The sequence below is a fragment of the Colletotrichum tamarilloi genome (genome assembly GCF_030869305.1).
Source record: "Colletotrichum tamarilloi strain Tom-12 chromosome Unknown Scaffold_45.1, whole genome shotgun sequence".
NCBI lineage: Eukaryota > Fungi > Ascomycota > Sordariomycetes > Glomerellales > Glomerellaceae > Colletotrichum > Colletotrichum tamarilloi.
Genome location: NW_026849428.1, coordinates 150,737 through 169,196, shown reverse-complemented (window position 1 = coordinate 169,196; position 18,460 = coordinate 150,737). Strand labels below are relative to the sequence as shown.

At 52.6% G+C, this 18,460-nt stretch overlaps 8 protein-coding genes across 8 annotated transcripts; 2 read left to right on the top strand and 6 right to left on the bottom strand.

The window, feature by feature from the left end:
* Positions 1-530: 530 nt before the first annotated feature.
* On the bottom strand, positions 531-1,947 carry CTAM01_10207 (uncharacterized protein; the record flags this gene model as incomplete). Its single annotated transcript, XM_060526223.1, has 3 exons — positions 531-805; positions 872-1,838; positions 1,888-1,947. 3 exons carry the CDS (start codon positions 1,945-1,947, stop codon positions 531-533), a joined length of 1,302 nt encoding a protein of 433 aa, XP_060379168.1.
* Positions 1,948-3,582: 1,635 nt separating this feature from the next.
* On the bottom strand, positions 3,583-3,935 carry CTAM01_10206 (uncharacterized protein; the record flags this gene model as incomplete). The annotated part of the gene is made up of 3 exons (XM_060526222.1): positions 3,583-3,651; positions 3,741-3,821; positions 3,879-3,935. The coding sequence occupies 3 exons, from the start codon at positions 3,933-3,935 to the stop codon at positions 3,583-3,585; spliced, it is 207 nt and encodes a 68-aa protein (XP_060379167.1).
* Positions 3,936-4,962: 1,027 nt separating this feature from the next.
* Positions 4,963-6,969, bottom strand: CTAM01_10205 (WW domain-containing protein; the record flags this gene model as incomplete). Its single annotated transcript, XM_060526221.1, has 4 exons — positions 4,963-5,454; positions 5,526-5,603; positions 5,716-6,743; positions 6,879-6,969. 4 exons carry the CDS (start codon positions 6,967-6,969, stop codon positions 4,963-4,965), a joined length of 1,689 nt encoding a protein of 562 aa, XP_060379166.1.
* A 242-nt stretch (positions 6,970-7,211) lies between these two features.
* On the bottom strand, positions 7,212-7,457 carry CTAM01_10204 (uncharacterized protein; the record flags this gene model as incomplete). The annotated part of the gene is made up of 1 exon (XM_060526220.1): positions 7,212-7,457. One exon carries the CDS (start codon positions 7,455-7,457, stop codon positions 7,212-7,214), a length of 246 nt encoding a protein of 81 aa, XP_060379165.1.
* Positions 7,458-7,798: 341 nt separating this feature from the next.
* On the bottom strand, positions 7,799-9,498 carry CTAM01_10203 (methyltransferase; the record flags this gene model as incomplete). Its single annotated transcript, XM_060526219.1, has 8 exons — positions 7,799-7,856; positions 7,951-8,373; positions 8,439-8,683; positions 8,739-8,776; positions 8,843-8,995; positions 9,076-9,161; positions 9,240-9,271; positions 9,337-9,498. 8 exons carry the CDS (start codon positions 9,496-9,498, stop codon positions 7,799-7,801), a joined length of 1,197 nt encoding a protein of 398 aa, XP_060379164.1.
* Positions 9,499-9,840: 342 nt separating this feature from the next.
* On the top strand, positions 9,841-10,002 carry CTAM01_10202 (uncharacterized protein; the record flags this gene model as incomplete). Its single annotated transcript, XM_060526218.1, has 1 exon — positions 9,841-10,002. One exon carries the CDS (start codon positions 9,841-9,843, stop codon positions 10,000-10,002), a length of 162 nt encoding a protein of 53 aa, XP_060379163.1.
* A 564-nt stretch (positions 10,003-10,566) lies between these two features.
* CTAM01_10201 (uncharacterized protein) lies at positions 10,567-14,338 on the bottom strand (the record flags this gene model as incomplete). Its single annotated transcript, XM_060526217.1, has 2 exons — positions 10,567-13,462; positions 13,521-14,338. 2 exons carry the CDS (start codon positions 14,336-14,338, stop codon positions 10,567-10,569), a joined length of 3,714 nt encoding a protein of 1,237 aa, XP_060379162.1.
* A 1,024-nt stretch (positions 14,339-15,362) lies between these two features.
* CTAM01_10200 (CHCH domain-containing protein) lies at positions 15,363-15,805 on the top strand (the record flags this gene model as incomplete). The annotated part of the gene is made up of 2 exons (XM_060526216.1): positions 15,363-15,468; positions 15,639-15,805. The coding sequence occupies 2 exons, from the start codon at positions 15,363-15,365 to the stop codon at positions 15,803-15,805; spliced, it is 273 nt and encodes a 90-aa protein (XP_060379161.1).
* Positions 15,806-18,460: the final 2,655 nt, after the last annotated feature.

Below are 18,460 nucleotides of genomic sequence, written 5' to 3'. Positions count from 1 at the left end.
GCAAGCATCGGAAATTACAAATTCACTGACACGATGCGAGCCCAAGACCTCATTTATCAAGACGTTAGGATCCATGAAGGCTTTTCACTCTTAGTGACTCGCTGTTCAAGCCATTTCATCTGATGAAAGTTCCATGTCGGTCGCGATGCAATGACTTCACGATACTTCATCCACCCGTCTCTCGTGCCCATTCAGTCTGCCCTCTCTTAGACTCTACATCGCTTTGGTGCTGACCCTGATTCTGCGTATCTCCCAGAGTCCCCGCAAAACGGAACTGAAAAACGTAATAACGGCATAGGCGGACATCAATAATGCCACCCACGCACCACGAAACACCAAGAGCGCCACAAAGCCGGCTTGCATCGCGATCGCGGTCCATAGAACCACCCACGCACACCATGGCACCTTTTCTGCTGTTACTTGCGCCAACTGCAGTCTGAGATTTCTCATCCTCAGTGCTGCTTTGAGATCTTGCTCGTATTCAGCCCGCAAGTCAAAGTCGTTGGGCTACAACATGGATTATTGTCAGGTCAACATAGATGTTCTGTCGTTATCAAACAAAACTCCCACATCAAAAGCAAGCGAAAGATGTAGGAAAGAAGAAATAGACTCACAGTGGCTCCTGACTCCATCTCAGAGGTCCTTGATCTGCCAGGTGTCGAGAGCCCGGAGTCTTGCCCACCGGCAAGGTTAGATTGTCCTGTTGTCGAGGAGTTATGGACGTTCAGTGCCACATGACTCTCCCCGGAATTCTCTGAGTTCTTCTGTATCTCATTTGTTGATGCTACCCTGGTGTCTTCTCTTTCTTCTACAAATATGTCAGTCAATTTGTTGTTATTAGATTCACTTGAGAAAAAGAAATGTAGGCTACCTTTGGCGTCAAATACGTTGATGATAAAGACTATGAGGAGGATTAGAGGCAAAATTTGACCAAACTTAGGTTCTAATAACGATTCGACTTCTTCTTCCCCCGCCGAAGCAATCATAGAGACTAGGCTGTAGAGTAGATACACCGTATATGACATGTCTTGGAAGAGGCTCCAAAATATAGAATCTACCATGTCGTCGACCAAGACCGGGATCGCCAGTCTTAGAGTATGAAAAAAGTTCGTGTCCTCGCTAGACAGTTTCTCGAGCATTGCACTGTGTTCTTCGGTTTCCTTTAGCGTCTTTCGCTGATAAAGAATCCTGAAACTTTCTCTAGACTCCTCGGTGAAGCACAGAAGGCGCAAAGTGTTGTCTTGCAGAGGAAGAAATGAGTAAAGCCGGGCAACGGCATCGTAATAGCTCATGCCGAAAACCCAGATAAATGCAACTGCGGCGAGAATTGACAGCCAAGTAGTTCCTGAACCTCTTGTTGCGCATGCGGCAACTTTCTCCCAATTCAGAACCAGGGAAGTGAATAAGTTATCAAGGATACTGCTAACCAGAAGACAGACCACTAGTAATGTCAAGAAAGTTATGCGTAACTTTGCCTGCCTTTCATGTAGTCTTAAGTATGGTGTCAGGCCATTTAGGCAGTTTGTATGAACACCGAAGGAGAGGAAGGCAAGTGATACGCCCACAGAAAACGAAAAGGACGAAATCGTGAGTATTTGTGAGTATAATGCGACAAGAAGCGCGAAGCTAGTGACTGAGAGCTGGTCGCTGATGGTCAAGAGAAGATGCTCATATCTCACACCACGCAGGCGAGAAATTCTCGATTCGTATGCCCCTAGTCTCTTGTGTATCATGGAGTCCATCTGGGTAAAATCCTCAGGGTTCGCCCTGCGAGTGACGTAGGCCATGGTCATGATGACATGGGATACTAGGACTGGGAAAACGAAGGACAGCAGGACCTTTTTTGCGTTAGTACTGAGACAAACCCCTCGAAAGATAAAGGCTTACCCCAAACCCCATGATATCAGGGTCGGTCATGTCCTCGGCATCATTTTCGCAATTAACCATGTTGCCGTGCGACTAAAAATGTCCGCCGTAGTGGGAAAATTGTGTTTAGATGCCCTATGACGAGATAATCCATGGGAAGGTAGCGTTTTTAGGAGAATTTCGAGTGTACATGTATGTATACAATCAGTCTGCACTCGGGCAAACCAGCTGTTCTCTGGGCCCTTTATAGCTAAGCAGCAGGTTCCGGCCAGCATTCATGCTGCAATTTCATACGCCTCACGACACAAATTCACAAGACGAGATTGTTATTCCACTTCGAGAGTATGCCTGGCAATTGTGACGTCACGAGTGGGCGAAGCTCTCAATAGTTATGCAGGCTGTCATTCACAAGCTGTGCCGTGCGGCAGGCTCTGAAGATGGAGGTGGACAAAGCTGGCTGTACACGTAGGTATATTCATTAGCCGCCACTTGATTGGCGAATTGCGGTAAAATACTTGCAGAACCTGTCAATACGAACACGAATTCTGCTTGGAAAGTGTTTTTGGCAACAATGGAAAGGCGATGTTGCCTTGGCATGATATATCGCATAAGGTGGTTGGGGCATCTGTCAGTCCCAATCCCACTTCCTGCGACGGAATGACGGCCAATGGCCACATATAGAGGATTCTAGTAATACATAAGTGTGCATTGACGGTACAAGGCGATACGTTCATATACATCAATGATCAAGTGCCTACGAGTTCTCGCGAAAGTGAAAGAGGAACGTGTGAAATGTCTGTTCCCATGTCATACATCGTTGATGTGAGAAAAAAAAGGCCATGTTACAAAGATCCTGCTGTGTTTCCATCCAAAACTTCTCAACAAGAGCTCCAACAAAAGGTTCAGCGCATTTTTTTATTGCTATCGTCATTCCGAGCACACCCTCCTCTAAGCGTGATGTCGCAGCATTCTAACCTGTCATTGGTGACAGCTGCCGCGTTGCATAAGTATGGTCAGCTCCCTGCAGTAAATACCGTATCTGGGAGACCTCATGTGGTTTATATGAGCCATTGCTATTTGTGCGCATGATAAACGCTTGCGGCCTTGGCTACTTATAGCCAATGCACTCTTAGGGTATCATCGGGCTGATTGGCTCAGAAGGAAGCACCGTTTCGACATTTCTTGAGGCTGGCGTTGTTTTGCTAGTTACTTCTCTACTTCAGCGTCTTGAAGCGCAGAATCCTCTAGATTCTGCTATCATTTTCGAAAACATGAGAGGAAGAAAGCTCTAATGACTGCCAACGTTCGGATTCTACCCAGAACCTATTGCTCGAATTCCTGCGAGTACCCTCACTCGGAATTTGGTAATTCAACGTTTACCAATCGTACTTGATTCCATCTATTGAGGTGGTTTGGTGAGAGAAGTCATGCTGAGCGGGGATGACTGGGTTGATCTTGGAAGTGTACTGATACCGTAGGAGTTAGAAATGTGTTCGAATTCTCTGGCAATAGGCATTTTGTTGTTGTCGTCGCTACATACTTGGATTATTGATTGAGTATCAATGATGTCAATGTTGCAGCCGAATCCAAGTAAGAACTTAGGAGGGAATCTTTTCCAAAATATCACCGTAATAATCTAAGACCACATGCAGCATCCAGCAACACCTCTTGGACCTAAGGTAGTTCCGTATCTAAAAGTGCACACATTCTGTTTGTCTACGAGCAGTTCGCAATTCCCGAACCGATAGGAATACATCCGTTGCCAAGTGTCTTGCACGGGTGTCCCTATTACACAAACAAATTAGCAACTTGACCCGTTCAAACCAGACAAAGATGGTGAGAATCATGCCCAAAAGTAGAAGAGAGAGCTTTACCTGGCCACAAGTCAATTCCGTCTTCAGGTCGCCATCCCAAAGGCATGTACCGAGGTCACCTCCTTTAGGAAGTCTGCAGTTCTATACCCATCCGTCAGCTACAGTGCGTCATCAGACTCCTTCGAGGTTTCAACATACCCGCCATCCCAGTACTGAGGGAAGGAAGCTGACGAAAAGAACGGCTTGGAACTTCATGTTTGCGTTTGGATAATTATGTACAAGAATCGCGGGAAGGGTATTTGCGACAGAATATAGGGTGCAAGGTAGAGACTGACAGCAGTTGAGACATACTCCAACAACAAGGCGTGCACAGAAAGATGACAGGCCAGCTATAAGTATCAAGAATGATCACAGAGTACTCCGCTGTGACGATCTTTGACAACGGACAAGCCGCGTACCCGAAACCAGCTACAACGGGAAACTCTATACTGAGTCGCGCGCAACGAGGCTTGGGGGGGCACGTTCACGGTTCTATCTTATTCAAACTCTAATTGATAAGTTCATCCCAGCAACAATGATCAGACGGGGCGAGTGTCCAACACACAATAAGCATAGTCAATACTGCCCTGTGCCGTCTGATCCCGCGGGACGCACGGCTTCAGGGCTCACCCCCATAGGTTACAACTGCCGGCGGTTTGCGTTCAACGGCGCCGAGAGTAGTACTCTGCGAGCATTGTCCCGGCCTATGGAGCCTTCCAGAGTACAAATACTCAAATTCATCCCTCAGTGGACTTATATTTCCGTCGGGGACTGATTGCCGATACTCTTTCTCACTTCCTTCGCCTCGCGACGCTACTGAGTAAAGGGCTGCTCTATGGTCCGTGATGCTTGCGAGACGCGGCAGGGCAGGCCGTCTTGGAGAGCGTGCGCCATTCACATCCCAGTCAGGACGGCAACGAAATGAGTGCGCCAGGGCCCAGGACAGACTGACTCCGCCGGGTTTGCTTCAATTCTAGAAAAGAGATTGCCAAGCTGTCAGTCGCTCTCTGCTATCTCTTGGCTTTCACAATCAGAAGACCGGATGATATCACCCGATCAAACCCATTGCCATATAGAGTTTAGCACTGTTCAGGGTCGAGATGTATATGCATAGTGGGATGGAAGAACCTCATCTCATGCCATTTGTCGAAGCCTAGAATGTAAGATGTATGCTCTGTAGCAAACGCTTCAGGATTGTTCCAGATGAAAGGCAACTCTCAGTCAAGATACATTCTCGGCCAACCTAATTGTCATAATAGTCGTGGCCATACTCATCAACGTAGTCATCGCCATAGTCATCGCCGCCACAGTCATCGCCGCTATGGTCGTCGCCTCCATCATCATACCCGTCATCGGCATAGCCGTCATCAAAGGTGTCACCAGCATAGTTATCGATGTTGCGAACCTCGTCAGCACCCGGCTCATCATCATAAATAACCTCGCCATATCCGGTGGTGTGCACCATACTGTCCCCGTAGGCACCCGGCTCATCATCGTAAATGACTTCAGCATATCCGGTGGTGTGCATGATACCACAGTCGACGTCGATGCCGGCATCTTCAGCGCCCTGCATATCATCATAAACAACCTCGCCATACCCGGTGGTGTGCACGAGATGATCAACGTCGCCATCGTCCCGATACTCCTCTGGACCCCTGTAAGTCTGCTCCTGGACCTCTTGCTCATCCCCTTCCTCCAGGAACGGTTGAGCCCCAGACGGCGCTACTTGATCAACCTAATCATCATAGTAGTCGCCGCCCTCCTCATAATCCCCCCTATCAGACCCCCGATCGCTATCATCCCGACCGCGATAATGGTCCGAGGACCCAGACGAAGAACGACGCTCGTAGTGGTGCTCGTGATGATCAGAGTCTGAATCGGAATCTGCGGAAATTGTCAGTTTTCGCGGTCAATAATCGTCCAGACCGTGGCCTGGGAGAGGTGATTGATCGTTACCTAAAACATTGGCGATAAGCGCGCCTCCTAGCGCACCCACCGCGAGACCACCCGCCACGCCGAGGAACATGTTGCTGTTCCCGCTCTTCTTCTTTTTCTTCTTCTCTTCGCTGCCGTATCCCTGTTCATACTGCTGTCCATACTGCTGTTGAGGCTGCTGTCCGTAGGGCTGGCCGTACTGCTGTGGTGGCTGTTGGCCGTACTGTTGAGGCTGCTCGTACCCCCCATGGGGCTGGCTCTGTCCGTATTGCTGTCCTGCATAGTACCCAGCCCCGGCTCCCGCAGCTGCCGCAGCGGCACCGCCCGCATAGGCTCCGTATCCGGGCTGTGGAGAATGACCTCCGTACCCAGGTTGTGGAGAGGGTCCGCCATATCCCGGCTGAGGCGGTGGGCCTCCGTATCCGGGCTGTGGTGAATGTCCTCCATAGCCAGGTTGAGGCGAGTATCCCGGCTGTGGCGAGTGTCCGCCATATCGAGATGATTCCCCATACCCTCCATGGCCTGGCGGCGACATTGGCGGGGGAGACATGGCCGACGGTGGCGGAGGAGCCTCCCACTGAGAAGAGCCAGTTGCTTGATTAACGTAGTACCATCGTCTGCTGTTGTCATCAAACCGCTTGACCCATCCCTCTGGCAGTCGCGGCGAAGGCGGTCTTCCGTAGCCAGGTGAAGGGGGCCTGCCGTAACCAGGAGAAGAGGGCCTTCCATAGCCCGGCGAAGGAGGCCGTCCAAAGCTTTGCTGTTGTTGCTGCTGCTGAGGATATGGGCTAGATGATGTGGAATCACCATACCTACCGGGATGCGGAGTGGGATACTGCGGCGCGGTACCGTAAGCACCCGCGGCGGCGCTGGCAGCTACGCCAGCGGCGACGGACGACATGGCACTTCCCTCGGAGACGGGGTCGGAGTAGGCGGAGCGCGTGGGGTCACTGGAGCCGAAGGCGGCGGGGTGCTCGCGCTTGTACTCCTCGGCGCCATTCTGCGGACCACCGGCGTATCCCGCGGGTGGTCTGCCATCGTAGCCTTGGCTGTGGGAACCGTAGTTGCTGTAGCCGTAGTCCTGGTGGCCTGTGATGTGTGGTTAGGAATCGTTGTTGTGATGCTTTTGGAGATAAGGAAGGTGGGGGTCTTGCGAAATTATGAGGGGCCGAGAGCAGATTGAGGTTGGAGGATTGTCGCAAAGTATCTCATTCGCTCACTCACCTTGGTTGATGATCTCTGGGTCGTCGGGGATCTTGAAGTTGCCCAGCTGGGATGCCAGCTTGGCGACGTCAAAGTTGCCAAAGAGCGACATTTTTATTCACTCCAGGCTGTTGTGTTTCTTCTCTTTCTTTCGGTAGTGACAGTTGGGAGTTGGAAGGATGAGAGAGAATTGCACGTGGTTGGCGGGGGATTTGACGTGTCGTCGCGGGGTCAAGTGACCAAGGTCAGGAAGGCAAGGTGAGTTGGGCCGTAGGGGGCAAAAAAAGAAAAAGAAAAAAAGAGAATGGCTGAGGTAAGGAAATAAGGGGGCCTCCCGACGGGATCGAATTGCGCCTAAGGGAAAGAAGGTGCGCGCCGTGTGACGGGCGATTCGTAATGGGATTCCTTGGGCTGCAGGTGCGACTGCACGTCAGATTGGCTTTCTGCCCGTTTGTTTCGGCAGATCGGAACGCTGATGGCGGGTATTTTTCTGGGCTTTTTCTGGTCGCTTCCAGGTTCCATTTTGATGGTTTGACCGTCTCCACGTTTACTCGCTTCCATTGCGTCGTCCGAACTTGGCACTCGGGACCACCCGTTCATCTCATAGGGCTGAAGACTGTGCGCTCACTCGCTCATTCATTCACCCAGCCGATGATCACTTGTCAGGAACTCAAATGAGAGGAACCCGAGTGAGAGTCAAATCCTTGAAAGATGAAATGAGATGAGCGGGCGAGAGGTCAGACTTAGACCAGCTCCAGCATAATCAATACACGCTTGAGCCAGTTAGTTTAAACACAACGTCATCTGCGTATGATTCAATCCTTTACATCAAAATGCTACATCGCTATACTATGAGCCATGAAGAACGGAATCTATTTTGCAGGCCTAAATGCCATACATGGAGATGCTGCACATCCCAATGTCAGACGACACTTCCACACTTACTCAGTCCCCGCTGTAGCAGCCGGTAGAGCAGGTTTCTGCCCATACACCACATGCCTACGCGCACAAAGCTTGTTAGCCACAATCAATCTTCGAGCCACCGTCCACAGCGAACAATGAAAGGGAAAACAAGGAAAGGATGACAACTCACAAATCCAACAAAGCATGAAAAACCCCCGTCTTCAACTCCCTCCTCACCTCCGCAAGCTGCACCAACACCTCCTCCTTACTCCTCCCCAAAACACCGCACAGCAGCTTCAACGAGAACCCTTCCAACCCCTCAAGAATCTGCGCCAGGTTCAGCAACCCCTGGTCTTTGAAATGCCGGTGCCGCGCCCACGGCCCGATGGGCGTCTTGAACTTGTGGTGCGCCACGTGCTCGAACCCGCCGTGCCCGCGCACCCAGCCCTCGAGTTTCGGTCCGGGCCGGGGATCGCGCCCGATCTTGTCGAGAGTTTCGACAAAGGTCTGATTCCATTCGTAGGTTGCGTGTTCGGGTTTGTAGCTGCCGTCGTCGGAGTAGTATTCTGTGCTCATGTCTTGGAACTCGGCCCAGCCTCCTGGGTTAAGGTTGCTGTGGAGGGGGTCATGAGAATGAAGATGGGACAAGTTAGAGGGAATGGGAACAGGGTAACGTACTCGTAAATGTTGGCGATCAGCTTTGGCCAGTCCTGGATGGAGGCGGCCATGTAGCGGCACATGATGAAGTCGTACTTTTTAACGCCGACCCATTCGCTCTCGACATCGTCAATCTCAAACTTGACGTTCGGGGGTACCCTAGAGTCCAGAGAAGAAGAGTGAGCTTTGGAATCATCAGAGAGGGATTCATGCCGAGACTTGACGCACCATTCAGGTTGGATAGCACTCAGATCATTCCCAATAACCTGCCCATCTCTTAGCAAAGCGAATCATCACCAATCTCACTTATCACGAACTCACCTCGGCGTTCTCAAAAATGTCACCAATCTCAACGGCCCCTACGGCCCGCAAGCGATTAGCAACGCATGGCTTCGACGATCACTAAGTTGCGCGATGGGACGTACAGATTCCAGTACCCGTGCCGATATCCAGGATACGATGGACCTTCTCCTTGGCCAGCGGGGCCAGCCAGAGCCTGCTTCCAATCGCCCTCACCATCATGGCATGAGCCATGTCGAGGCGCTCCATTTCGACCTCGTCGTTCGGGAACGAATACGCTACATTGAAGCGTCAGTAGACTGAACATGGGCTGTCACCCTCCATTCCCATCATAATGCTGCAGGAAAGGAAGACTCACAGCCCGGCCTGAATGCATGATAGCGACGGCCATATTCTTCCGGGTAGTCGATGACGCTGGATGATAGGGACGCGGTGTAACTCGAACTATCTCGTTCATCTGGGTCAGGAACAAAAAGGCGCAATGAATGAGATGGGGCGGTGGGAATCTCAGAAAGCCATTACATTCTATCATCAATCGAAGAGTCGTTATCGCTCTACACCGGAAGTATTAGTAAACCACCGGTCAATCTACAAGAAGGGAAACTGGGCTGCGACGCACTGCAAATCCCTCATCGGCTTCAACGGGGTCATCCTGCTGAGCTGGTTCAATAGCCACTGCCGGAACGACTCGCGATGGACTCGTCGTCGGTGCCGGGTCTGCGGATGCGACACCGGCTGCGGGTGCGGTTGTGGGAGGCGGTGTGCCCGGTGCTTCAGCCATGATGTGCGCCTTTTTCGTCTCACGGGTATGAAATGAGTGTAGGTATGTGAAAACGTTGAGAATAACACTAGTGAATCGCGCCGCTGCTCGTAGTCTCCTGTGTTTCGCGGAATCACTGTTCTAAGCAAGGCAGATAAATCGTGACTACGCGCAAGATCAATCAGACTGGGCTTCCTCCGTCTGAAAGGTAAGGCAGGGGAGCTCCAGTTTTTGTATCTGCCCGTTTCCAGGTCCCCCTTCCCTTCCGTGTCTGCCAATGTGTGGCTTGCTGAGGGGTTCGTTCATCTTACAGCAGGGAACCTTATCCGTACTTGGACCAAAAGACAAGCATGGCAGGCCTAAATGGACCGCAGCCAGTCTTACAGACCCGACAAACCGCCCGGATGCAGAAGAGTCAAACGTCCTCCCGTGGGATTCGCTAGCCCGCATCCCGTTTTCCCACCGCTCACATCGAATTGCAGGGCATCCACCGAGATAACCCAGCGTTTCCAGCAAAATGCGTAGAATCCAGTCCAATGGAACTTGGGACCGGCATTGCCATGCATGTTCGGCGTTGCTACCCCTCTTTTTCCCCTGCACAGTGAATAAGGGTCTTGACCCGTTTGGGCCCTGATCCGAGTTCCCGGTCTACGGTATCGCAGAGCAGACACCACATTCGGAGTCAAGGCGACGTTTGCGACCACATGCGGCGTGTCAGTAAACACCCCAATTCGCGTCACATAAATACACAGCACGAGTAATTCTAGAGTTATTTCAAGTTCATCATCATCATTCATAATAATAATAAAAGTCCCATCCGCCTCTGTCCGCAACGAAGCAATGGGGTATAGAACAGGAGTAGAACAAGAATCGAAACACTCGCCTCGCCGGGCGGCCATGATGCAAACAAAGGTCAAGAAAAGACCAACAAAAAATATCAAACAGTCCCAAACGCCCATAGCTATGCTTTACTTTTTGAAGTCCCCCATGCGATGCGAATGCCGTTCGTTCCTCCCCTTCCATGCAATTCCTCCATCCATGATTCTTTCCTTCAAGCGGCGAAGCCAATTATGCTCATTCGGCAAGTGCTCACTTCTTCGTGGTACGAGCACTACGCTTGGCAGGAGTACCGTTGGCACTCAGGCCCAGCTCCTTCTTCGCCGCGGCAGTGGGCTTCTTCGCAGTCTTCGACACCTTCGCGCCCTCCGTCTTGGGGGCAGTAGCCAACTTGGACTGGCTTGCCTTGGTTGCCTTGGCTGCGGTCGCTTTGGCAGGCGCGGTCTTGGTCGTCGCAGTCTTCGTAGTCGCAGCCTTGGAGGTCGAAGCTTTGGCGGTTGAAGCCTTGGTCGTAGCGATCTTACTTGTAGAAGCCCTGACCTTTCTCGCCTTTCCAACCTGCTTCTCCTCATCGGGGCTGAGCTCAGCAGAGCTAGAGCTTGCCTCGTCAGAATCAATTGGAGCCGTAGACGGGTCTTCAGACTGGCTTCTAGCCAGCTGAGCTGCCCACTGAACACTCTTATTGTTCTTCTTAGCAGCAGCAGCGGCCGCCCGAGTCTCTATCTTGGGCGGCGCAGTCTTGATCGCCTCGAGCATCTCCTCAGCAGAAATCGCATCTCCCTTATTGTTGCGGGTATTCTGGCGAGTCAAAGCCGCAAGGTCCTTCTCCCCAGCTCTAATGTTACTCATTCCCTTGTTTCTAACCGGGATCTTGGTAACTGCCGGAGCCTCTCCACGCGCGACGGCGAGCTGACGTCTGGTGCGCACATTCGTGACAGGCGCAACTTCATCCTCATCGGCGGAATTGTCGCTGGCCTTGCCTGCGGCCTTCTTCGCGTCTGGAACGTCAGCCTTGGCTCTGCGCTGGCGTTTCGGCGGCTGCGGCTTTTCTGGCGATGCCTCTCGTTCGTCAACTTCCTCAGCTTTGCGCTTGGCTTTCTTGGGGCTCGGGCTGTTAACGTCGAGCGATCCAAGAGGCTGGCGTCCGGTTGACACAGCTGGAGAAGCCCTTCTAGGAGGACGAGAACGATCTGCCGACGACGTGATCGAGAACGCCGGTGTATCGGCCCAGATGCTTTGATTGCGCTCTGGAGTGGCCGCCAGAAGGATTGGAGCGGATGTAAGAGGGTCCGGCGAAGAGTGTGCAGCAACTGGTTCAACCGCTGGAGTGGGAGAAAGAACCGCGGGTTCGGCGGGCTCGACGGGCACGGGGAGAGTAGCCATAGCAGCTTTCCTAGCGTTGTGTCTGGTCAAAAATCCCCTAAGTAAGACCATAGAATCGTCGTCTTCCTCAACCGGGGCGGGCGCCTGCGAAGGCACATGCGCCACCTCCTCTTCCTCCGCTTCGATCTTGGCTTCCTCTGCTGTCTTCTTCTCATCCTCTGCCTCAGTGGTCAGGCGAATAGGCGATAACGCGGTAGCAGTGGCCGGCTCGGTGGCAGGGTCAACAGCGTCGACAAGCTCTTCGACGGGTTCTTGCTCTTGGGCGAAGAGGGCAGCATGTTCGTCCGAAACCTTAAATCGGACAATCAGACGGCCTCCCTCTCTGCTGACAACAACCTTTCCATCCATATCCGTCTTCTTGGCCTCCTCAAACACGCGAGCGAGAGATGCAAGCGCCTGGATCGGGGATCCAGAGTGGTCCTGGAAGGAGCCAAAGATGTCCGGGTTCTCTCTGGCATCGACAACGACTGGCGAAGGAGATGGTGGCGGGGTTCTCTCTGGAGTAGCTTGGGCAGCTGCCGCAGATGCTGAATCAACCTCGAGGGGATTCTGCACCGCGTGGAGCTCAACCGACGAATCGGGAGCACCCACCAGCGACCCGGATGCTGGATCTTGAAGATCCTGCACCACAGGAAGCTGGGCGAAGCCGGCAGCAGGAAGAGATGCTCGGCGGAGAGGGGCGGAAAAGGAAAGACGACGTGCAGCAGGCAATGACTTGCGCTTCTTGAAGGGCGAAGTCTCGTTGCGGTTCTTGAAGAAGACCATTGGACTCGCGACTTCGACGGCAGCGGGCTCGTCCTCGTGTTCAACCTCAGTTGCCTCATGGTTCATCTCGGTGACCTCGAGAGTCGATACAAATGAGGGCATTGCAAAGGTGAAGCCGGGTCGAACGGGGGATGACAAAGGTGAAGGCGACCTTTCTTCCATGACTGATTGGAGCGTGGCGAGCTTAGCCTCCAGATTGGCAGCGCCTCTAGCGAGCCTGGTCTTTCGGCTTGAGCTCGAGTGGTGTGTTGCCGTCGACGGGAAGTGAGGGAGCTTAGCAGTCGGGCTTTGAGGCTCCTCCTCTTCTTCAATGACTGAGAAGTCAGACTCTCCAAAGATGGCAATGGGCTGCCTGACGTTGCGATGCTTGGGCTGCTCGCGACCATGAACCCTATTGGATTCGCGAATGGCAGTCTCAAGCACCCAGTCGAAGCTCAGCTCTGGCATCGGGAACGCAAGAAGAGGCGCCATGATGGTGTGAGTCAGCAGGCCATTGTTATAGGCTCGCTTCTTCTCACCGTCATAGTTTCTCTTCCCACAGGTCGGCACGATGGGTTCGCCGTACTTCTCCACCTCCTCGTGGTATTGACGGCGCTGTTCGTGAACAGAAAGGCCGGCAGGAAGCGCCTTCAGGTCGTTGCGCAGGACGCGGCGAGCTTCGATCATGTTAATCACGCCGCTTTCGTCCACATCCTCCAGCCAGTACGGCTCCGAGTCGTCCTCTGCCGTGGGCTCGGCCACCCTCTGCCTCTTTCGAGGACAGAGGGCATACGCCAGACCGCCCTTCATGGCAATGTGCCGGAAGCTGGCGGCGGCCTCGAGCTCTTCCATGGCGAGGGACTCGGCAACTTGTCTTGCGATGGCCTTCTCGAACACAATGCCCCTGGGCTTCCGGTGCTTTGTAAGGGGAATACGGGCCCGTTGCCGGGCGAAGCTGGGCACTGGGGTGAGCGCAGACGTGATATCGAAATCGGCGTAGCTCTCGGGGTCGAAGGGGGTACTAGAGAGAGCAAGTCAGTCAGTGAGGGAGTATACAAATGTGAAGGCGGTAGGCATACGAGAACTCCTTTGCAGCTTCCGAAAGTTCGATGGTAGCGAACGTGTACGGCTGCTGAGACTTCTTGGGCGAAGGGGCGAAGTCAGAAACCATGGTGATATCGGCCATGGTGATGTCGAGCTTTGAAGGGGACTCGAACCCGCCAGCCTCCTCTACACCTCTTGGGGGCGACTGGCCGGGCCTGCTGCTTGTTTGAGACTCCTCCTCATCGTCGTCCTCATGTCCCTCCTCCTCTGCCGCGGACTCGGCCTGCTGTTGATTCGAGTCGGAATCGCTGCGCGGGGACCGATCGTTGGAGACGAGGGATGCTGTCGGAGAGGTAATTGACATGACTGAGTAGTCGGAGACGGCAGGCTTCGAAGGACTCGACTTCGGAGAGAGATTGCGAGCGAGCTTGGGAGTCGACGCAGTCAAGGATTGGAAACTGGCGTCGGCAAATGACACCTTCTTCGGGGATGGAGTCTTGGTCGGGGCATCTAGCGGCATTGTCGATGAAAGTCTTGAAGCGCCGGCCTTCAGTCTCGGGGTCTCAGCTGTGCTGAACTTCTTGACTGGCGAAGTGAAAGACATCGGAGCGAATCTTGCGGGCTGTGTTGTGGCCGCGGAAATGGGTGCGCCGCTCCCCTTGGTTGGCGTGGTGAAGTCGAAGTTAGAGAAGGCCATATCGACATTAGCGGTACGGTCCTGAGTGGGCTCAAGATTCGAGAAACCGGCCGGCGCCCTCTTAGGGCTGGCGGTGCGGTCGCGGGAGGAGCGCGCGGTAGGGGAGGGTGTGAGGTTGCCCGAGGGCGGGTTAAAGGTCAACTTTGGAAAGTTCATCGCGTATCCGTATAGTGGCGGCGACTGCGAGACATTGACCAGATGACCGGATGACGAGGTTAAAGTGTGTTGGAGGGATCTAGCGCGGGAGCTATGGCTTCAATGCGACGCGGCGAGAAGGCTCTCGGACGTGATCGTGGGAAAAGTGGCCGCGGAGGCGCGATGCGATTTGGGGGCGGAAAAAAGAAGATAAACAAAGCGCGACTGTGCAGGGGGTGAGGAAGATGAGATGCAGAACAACCACCGGATTGAAAAGCCAGGAAACGGCTCAATAGAATCCGAATGACGATTGTAGTGCAGTGTTGACTGTGTCGTGGATTGATAGAGTACGATACCCTGAATTGGGTGAGGTATCGGCTTGTGTCGCGATTGGGTTGTGGTTCCTGGGCGCGGAAATTGGAGGATGGATTGGGGAAAGAAGAAAAAAGGTTCAAGGTACCTCCAGGTTTCTAAATCGAGAACCGGGAAGGGGGAGTAGGAGGGCAGATATTGCGCAGGAAGGGGACCATTAAGTGAAAATCGGTGTGGTGGGCTGGCAACGGGCAACGCAGAAAGGGACGCTTTCGAGGTCGCCCTTTGTTTACATTCGAGGCAAGGCAGCCAATCGGGAGCTCCCGAGGCCCTCACCCTCACACAATTGAAGTGCCGCTTGCAGTCGCAGCTCTGGGGACATCCCAGGCGCGCTTTGCACGGAGGCACGGCTGTCTGGCTACCGTGTCTTGCCCCACCATTCAGACGCCACAGCGCGTTTTTGACCAATCAGCAACCTTACAAGGCATCGACGAGGCTGAAGACACGTGATTGGTGAAAAAAAGTTCCGGGGGCTCGCATCAAAGCTTTCGCGATGGCGTCCATTTGCGAAGCATCGGGGAGCTTTCCTGGTAGAGGTGTATGACGACGGACGCAAAGATCCACCAATCGACAACCGAATCCGACGATTCAACGACAGGCGTATAGCTTGAACAGCTGTCAAAACGATCCGACGACATAATTGACCGGTGAAGATACACGCACATTGCCCATCATGCCGCAAAAACCGATGCGCCTGCCACCTGTCAAGGTCCTCCGTGTTCGTAACCCCAACGGCAAGGTAGAGCAGCCTTGCATGCAGGTCATGACCTCAGTTCTTGGTAATTCTACCTACCCTGTGTTCGCTCGTCAATTTCCTCTCTGGCATATTCTCCTGTCTCGATGGAATTGCCTCATCCCAGCCACCAGATGAACAACCCCTGGACGGCATCGCAGCGTCTTCATCATCATACTCCTTGCGCTACATGGACTGACACTTCTTCTCCTACAGCATGCTGGGCCTCAGCAGGGTACAACACCTCTGGCTGCGCCGCCCTCGAGAACGCCCTGCGCGGCTGCATGGATCAGCCCAAGAAGCCCAAGGAGCCTTCGTCCACCGTCAACTACCACCTCGGCCGTATGTACGACAAGATGATTCCCCACTCCAAGGGCAAATAAAGCAGGTCGCGCGGCGGAGACGGAGCTATACACCGAACTTATTGCAAATATGGAGGGGGCGACCAGGGCAACCATATGAAGGTGGAGGTCTTCCCCGAATGGCACACTCCGGGAAAGACCGCGAGGGCGATGGCGCTACGTTCACGACAGCTGAACCGACCATGGCAGCAGCAGAGGCGGATTCGGCCGATGACGGTTATCTGATCCGTCTGGAAGTGGTGAATCGAGCACAGCTTGTGGCATATGAGATGTACAACCATACTATTACACACGGAATTTGGCGTTCAAGAGGATCGACGTTGTATACTATGTACCATACAAGGCGGATAAAAAAGAATACTCGCTATCTTCACGTTTCAATTCCTGCAGACTCCCTTCATCTGCGACCTGATCTGATGAATCGACGGTCTTCGGCTACCCTTACTTCCACTCGCCGGGCAGAACTAACTCGACGACCCGCCGTGGATCATGACCTAACCTAATGTAAAGCCGGAGCAGTTGTACATCGTTTTCGTAATCCTCGTGGCTTGCATCTCTGAGACGTGGTAATCCTTGCCAGGGATCTTTGAAGGTACCCAACGTAGTCAATCGGTGTGGAAAGACATTTACGGATATCCATCAATACCAAGAGCCTGCATTCCCGTCTCTCAACCTCGAATCTCTCGTAATACATAGGAACGCGTACAACGAGGGCCTTGATACCTCTGTCCAAAGCATACCCGCATCAGAATCATGAGTTTATCGTCACAGCCTCGCTTTCGACACCAGTGTCCTTCATAACGCAATAAAGAGCGCCATCACTTGCTGTGATTTAATTCATGAAGCACTCAGATACCAAAGGCCTTTGGACACGCGAAGGTAGTTTGATCAAAACACTCTGTAAGGGAGTCCATTAAGTAGGTATTACCGTCATGAGGCTAATATGCCACTGCTTAACCAAATGGCGAGGGCGATTATTCCCTTCCATAGATACAAAACCTTAACATTACACGCGTGCTACCATGGGAAGTTCCCAAGTCATGAGGAGAAAACACCCAAACTAGCCAATTAAAGCACCAACCTTCCATATATTCGATACGCCTGAGGGATTCCCTGACTAATTTGTTACATCAACTACTCAACCACCTCGCAAACCGTTTGACCCAACCCCAACAGGCGCTGCTGTGGTGGTAGAAGGCACATTATTGGAGGTCCTATATGTAAGCTCTGCTGTCTACGGCAGACAAAGGACGGTCAGGTGACCAGAAGTCGTGGATGGGCGCCTTCTGTCGAACGGTTTGGCGAAAGAAGAGTTAGAAGAAGAGGAAACCCGAGGGACGTATCCTCCGTGCCACGCCTTTAGGTGATGTCAGGGAGGCCATTAATGAAGCCCAAAAGATACAAAAGAAAAAGTCCTCCGCGAGGAATCGAACCAAAAACTTGAGTGTCAGATCAATGGTCGAGGGGACTGAGATCCACACTCGGGTCTTCCCCCATGAAACCCTCGACCACCTCACCCGAATCACTCAAGTGACAGGATGATCATTGAGTAGTAATATATACCTTCTTGGTTGCCCAGGGGGAGGTGAGAAGGTGAAAGGTCAGGTAACCGGGGACCGCTGGCGGTCAGCGTTCTCCCAAATGAATATGCCAGAAGGAGGGAAGGAGACAGGTAGGATTAGGAAGCCCGCAAATATGAAAGGGAAAAAAAGAAGAGCTCCTCTATGAAGAATCGAACAAAAAGCTCAAGTGTCGTATCAGTAGCCAAGAGGACTGAGATCCACACTCGGGTCTTCCCCCAAGAACCCCTCGACCAACTTACCCGAATCACTTGAGTGATAGGAATGAAGAAGGAGGCACATAAGTACCTACTCTCTCGCCCTCAAAGATGCCCGGGTTGGCTGAGGGGCACGCTGCTCTGGTCCGGGTAGGAGCGTCCAGTGACCCCCCTCTTTCCTATTCTAAGGTATTCTTTGGTAAGGTACTTGTTGGACTTAGTCGTGAAAGGACCGGCTACTAGGAGGAGTCCTACTTTCCCTCGCGCTGTCGTTAATCTATTGCTAAATTATACTTTTGCTCAACTCCCTACGGAGAGGCTGTATCTTGTTTCCCCATTCTCCTTGTCCCCTCGCCGTACCCTCGAGAAATCTGAGGTACCTACAGATCAGGATGTCCGGGTCATTGTGGTCTTCGCCCCCGTCACGAGGCGATATGTAAACAAACACAGACCATTTGCAGACTTGATCAGGCCACGCCGCGGATGGTAGGAGTGCGATCGCAGAAAACATCTTGTTTTCGTCAACCCAAGAAAATAATCCGAGAGAAAAAAGTTGTTGATAGTGCAACATGGTGCAACTATCCCTTCCGGGGGTCTATTCTATCAACATGCCACGACCTGGAGAAGACGATCGACCAATCCATCATGAATCACAGCAGGGCACTAGAATTTATAGACTCCTCCATCCAAGGAACTAGAGGTCCACCAAGCTTTTTTGCGTGACAAGGACATGCGGAAAAGATAATGGTTAGCCATGACAACCAGGGAGGAATTGAAAACAATCGAGCCAAACATCAACAATCACTACAGAAGCAGGCAGACATCTCTTTCTAAGCGTCGCTAATTCGTGTGGACCACGTAAGCTGGGATCATCATCGTCCATGAAGTATATCAAACCA